Source organism: Zea mays, chromosome 7 (assembly GCF_902167145.1).
Source record: "Zea mays cultivar B73 chromosome 7, Zm-B73-REFERENCE-NAM-5.0, whole genome shotgun sequence".
Classification (NCBI taxonomy): Eukaryota; Viridiplantae; Streptophyta; class Magnoliopsida; order Poales; family Poaceae; genus Zea; species Zea mays.
In genome coordinates this window covers 150,457,467-150,462,508 of record NC_050102.1, presented here as the reverse complement: position 1 = coordinate 150,462,508, position 5,042 = coordinate 150,457,467, and the positions used below count along the sequence as shown (strand labels likewise).

Here is a 5,042-nt window from a genome sequence, read left to right as displayed (position 1 = left end):
TGGGCAAGACGGACGCAGGGGCGTCCTTGGAAGGGCGAGGATCGCAGGGGCAGGGCGGGTCCCTAAAATGGCGTTTTCCATCGACGGAGCGCGGGCGTAACGTAATGATGGCAGGGGCGGTGATGGAGGGTCCCTGGAATGGCGCGACGGAGAGCGAGGCGAGGCGAGAATATTGGGGTGGACGCGCGGCGCGGATTCTGCGTATCGCAGAGGCGGTCGCGTGACCTTCCATCAGCGTCCGCGCAGTGGGGGAGGTGTTGAGGTGAAGCTGCGCGCGGTGGGGAGAGCGTGCGATGGGAGCCGGTGGACGTGGAGTCTGCGAGCGCAGCGCGGCAGAACACGGCACACGGAGGTGTGAACGCCTACAGTGATGTCTTAAAGAATAGTAGAGAAATATTGGCTTTAATAAAGAATTCAACGTTTTCCGACACCTCTATTTTCTGAAAGAGTGAAATTGTCGATTGTCCCGTCCCAGGGCTCAGGCAGACAAGCAGAGCGTAACCATCAAATTCCCAGGCCAACCCTATGTAAGACCCATGTGCTAAATTAGAAATTTGACTATAAAAGATAGAAACAAATCAGACTAGTAGAACTTGACAATTTCAAATCCTGAAATGTAACAACCCTTGGATGTTTGGTTTTTGGTTTGTAGGGACCAATTTTTTGTCACTCTATTTTATTCTATTTTAATCCATAAATTGTTAAATACGGAAATAAAAACTTTATTTTAATTTCTGTATTTGACAATTTAGCGACTAAAACAAAATAAAATGGAAGGACTAAAAATTAGAGGTGTTTGAATGCACTAGAGATAATAGTTAGTGGCTAAAATTAGCTAGAGACATCCAAACACCCTAGCTAATAGTTTAGTTATTAGCTATTTTTAGTAAATTAGCTACTAATTAGCTAACTATTTGTTAGCTAGCTAATTCTACTAGTATATTTTTAGCTAACTAATTATTAGCTCTAGTGCATTCAAACACCCCCATAAATTGCAAAATACAGATTTGACAATTTAGGCCCTTCATTTTATTCACTTTGTCCCTAAATTGCAAAATACAGATTTGACAATTTAGGAACTAAAATTAAATAAAATAAAGGGACTAAAAATTAGTCCCTAGAAACCAAACACCCACTAAATAGGCAAAAAATAAGTTCAGCAAAATCATCTGAATAGGACCAATGCAACTTGAGTCGCAGCTTCTTGACTTTATTCCTTGGTGACACAAGAAAAAGCATTATCTCTGGTTCATTACAACAACGATACTTCACAAATCACATTTTTCGACATCACCTTTTTCTTGTATAAAACTGGAGCGTGGTATCAGTTTGATCAGATAGTTCAGTTTCTGCAACTTCCCTTACGCTTACGCAATGCATCACAAACCTTTGCAGCGTCTACACCATATCCAGCATTATGGATTCTTACAATGTTAGCACCATTCAAAATCCCAGCTGTCACGGCTGCAACAGTAGCAACATCTCTCTCAACTGGATTGGCACGATTGCATATTTCACCCAAAAAGCTTTTCCTTGAAGGTCCCAGTAATATTGGCACATGTGAAGCACCTATACTCATTTTACCCATCTCCCTCCTAATGGATTCCAATCCCATAATTACTTCAAGGTTATGTCCAGATTTCTTGGAGAAGCCAATGCCAGGATCAAGAACCAGCCTCCACAATGGAATCCCAGATAACTCTGCTTCTCTCACCTGTGTGTATAGCTCCAAAGCAACTTCCTTGCAGACATTATCATAGTGTACATTTTGTTCGCTTTGCATAGTTGACGGATCTCCCCTCATGTGCATTGCAACATATGGAACTCCCAGTTCAGCTGCCACTTTAAGAATTCTTGGATCAAGCTGTCCACTGGATACATCGTTGATCATGTGAGCTCCTCTTTTCACAGCTTCACTGGCAACTTCTGCATAGAATGTATCCACTGAGAGTAACTTGCCCTCCATCTCAGGGATTTTTGTAATCTCATCCAGAACAGGAACCAACCTCTCAAGCTCCTCATTTGGAGATAATCTTTTTGCAAAGGGCCTGGTAGATTGAGCACCAATATCAATGATATCTGCACCTTCTGAGATTAATGACTTAGCCTGAGAAATGGCAGCTCCCACTTCTAGAAACTTACCTCCATCACTAAAGCTGTCTGGTGTCAAATTAAGGACCCCCATGACAAGAGTCCTCTCACACCAATCCAACAAACGATCCCCAACAGGTAATACCCTTTTAATGCTTTCTGTTCCAATTATAGATTCACCCCCAAGGTTATTCCATAACTCAAAGAAACCTCCACTACACTTTGAGAGAGAGTGCCAACTTGTTTCGATACCGTTGTCACTAGATGCACCTAGAAGGTCAACAAGAGGTGCTAAAACAAATGACCTCTCATGGATGCGCTCATGTGGCACAATTAGAGTCTCACTATGGATCTGGGAGTTACCATAAAGAAGTATGTCTAGATCGATAGGTCTTGGGCCGTACCTTATTCCGCCAGTGCGGCCAATATCCTTCTCAATTTCCTTTAGCAGTTTAAGAAGCTCATGTGGCCTGAGCCTAGTTGTGCCCCGAATGGCAGAGTTAAGAAACCGCGGCTGATCAGTCAAATAAGCAGGGGCGGTCTCATAGAGACAGGCATGCCTAGTGATGTTCACGTCTGAGCTTTTCATCAGCTGCAATGCCCTGTTGAATGTACTGACTCTATCGCCTACATTGCTTCCCATAGCAATCACAATCTCTTGGTCAACTGAACGGCTCTCAAGTGAGCAATGAGTAAAGAAACGGGTCTTGAATGGAACAACATGTCTGGAAGCTCTGTTCAAGGATCTTGGAGGATGAGTAAGATCAGACACTGTCAAAAAAATAGGAAGGGGTGAGTTAGACATTAGAGGCTTAGTTGTTTTTAATTGCATGTTAGTGGATTTAAATTGAAAGCTAGAATTGTACCAAAGTAGTTCTTAGCAACTGAATGCATCTTCCTAACTGAATCCTTAGCATGCAGGAGCATGGTTGAGCGTATGAGAAATAAGAAAGCAACCGCTTGATACCAATTGTAGTCTTAGAATCTTTCACATGAGCTTTAATCCTTCACATCTGGTAACAGGCAAAACACAGACAAATGTGAGGCTGAACAAGCATAACCAAAAGCTAAAACTTGGTTACCAAAGTTCCAATCATGCACCCAAAAGAGAGTCTGACAGATGAAAAAAATCTGCAGCAATGGAGACATATAGCTTTGAAGTTTGATGTTGGAACAAGCAAGAGGTTTTTTTTCCCTAATGATAGCTGATGAGATATACCAGAAGAAATTAATGAACGAAAATACAGAAGTTCTCTAGCAAACCTCCCCAAACAAAAAGGTGCTACAAGCTTATGCAAGACAGCAAGAGAGCTTGTCAGCTCAAGTGTTTTGCTGTGGGATCCTTTTGCTGCTTGAAACTGCTGGGGAAACATGAAATTGGTCCACTGCCATTGTGACTAACTATCAGTCCAACGAGGCAATACAAGTGATCAAATAGCTCTCTCGCAAATCAGGAAGCTCTTCCTAGCGGCGGAGGACGCGCCAAAATCAAGGTGTTGCTAACGTAGTGACGAAAGAAAAAAAAAATCACAACACAGTCTAAAATAATTCATAGCTACAAACTAAGCGATGAATATAGAAAAGTACCTTATTCAAAAGCATGCTTATCTGAAGCGCCGCCTTAGCGTCGCTTAGGCGCTAAGGCGCCTGTGGAACCTGAGGCATCTAACGCGCCTTGCCATGGAGCGTAAAGCGCCCGCTGCGGCGCAGGGCGTCCGCGAGGCGTCGACGGGGCTTCGTTGAGCCGTCGTCGGGGCGATGCCTTGGGGAGTTAGAGCGGCGGCATTGGCTGGGAAACAGAGGAGAGCTGGAGCAGTGACGGCGGCGCGTAGGGCACCCGTAGCGGTGGCGTGTAGGGCCACGCAGCGGCGGCGTGCAGGGTGCCCGCAGTGGCGGCACGCAGGGGAGAGGGAGAGAGAAGAGCTGCGGCTCGGAGGAGAGAGGAGAGCGGTGTGGAGAGCGACGGCGACGGCTGAGAGGAGAGTAGGAGACTAGGAGAGCGGCTGAAAGCCTAGGAGAGAGAGGAGAGGCAGCTGGTTAGGTTAATCTTAGCGTGTTGGGGACTTGGGCGGTACGTGGGCTTTTTTGTTTTTCTTTTTTTTTTCCTGTTTCCCTCTTGTGCTAGGCTAAAATGGATCCATTTAGTGCGCCTACGGATGATTCACTTTTGGCTGCCACGAATGCGTCACTAGGTAGGAGGAGTGGACGACCATCCGCCACCTCCATGTCACATCACTGATGACTCCTTCATGGGACGTGTGTGCAGCAGATGCAGAATCACAAACATGCGATAGCAACAACTCTGATATATATCAAGGAATCTGCTTATTGCTTCTACGAAATTGGAACGGGTTGTGCTCTCACCTTTGTGGAAGGACCTGCCCAGAGCCGCCTAGTCGTGGGCGGACGCGGGTTGGCGGAGGCCGGAGGCGGACGGGGGCACAGTGCGACGGCCGACGGAGGACAGAGGCGCTCGAGGGAGGCGCCGGGCGCGCGGACTGGGACTGGGAGGCTCGGTGGCGGCTTGGTGGATGGCGAGCGGTAGGTTAGGGATTAGTTTTTTTTTTCCACTGATGATATTTTTTGGGCTGGGCCAAGTATTGCTTTGAGCCTTCCACCCAATGGCCCAAGATTAGCTAGTACTTCTAGAGTCCTAGACAAAGAAAAAAATAATTGTCACAGATTGTATACACATGCTGCCTACGAAGTCCGTCGTTCATTCTAAATTCCTGATTAAAATTTTGTGTGACACATTGTAAGAGCATCTCCAACAGATTTCAATAACTTTAATCTTGAACCTTAATTTAGAGAAAAAAACAATCATCCAACGGAGCTCTATTGACGCTTCCTATTCTTCTACATGTGCCAAAAAAAAAAACAATCAAAGCTCGGCTGGGTTCGACTGACTGTTTGAGTGAGCAAAAAAGTAGGCTCGGCTAAGACTCATTCAG

General features: G+C 45.5%; 1 protein-coding gene across 2 annotated transcripts; it reads right to left on the bottom strand.

The window, feature by feature from the left end:
• Positions 1–1,165: 1,165 nt before the first annotated feature.
• Positions 1,166–4,691, bottom strand: LOC100280079 (Folate synthesis bifunctional protein). Of its 2 annotated transcripts, none has more exons than XM_008653141.4 (3): positions 4,456–4,691; positions 2,958–3,104; positions 1,166–2,862 (listed from the first exon to the last, which is right to left on the bottom strand). In XM_008653141.4, the coding sequence occupies exons 2-3, from the start codon at positions 3,016–3,018 to the stop codon at positions 1,343–1,345; spliced, it is 1,581 nt and encodes a 526-aa protein (XP_008651363.1). In that variant the 5' UTR covers positions 3,019–3,104; positions 4,456–4,691; the 3' UTR covers positions 1,166–1,342. The 2 variants fall into 2 exon arrangements, with proteins under 2 accessions (XP_008651363.1, NP_001146490.1); NM_001153018.1 differs by lacking the exon at positions 4,456–4,691 and adding an exon at positions 3,679–4,131 and having other exon boundaries at positions 1,177–2,862.
• Positions 4,692–5,042: the final 351 nt, after the last annotated feature.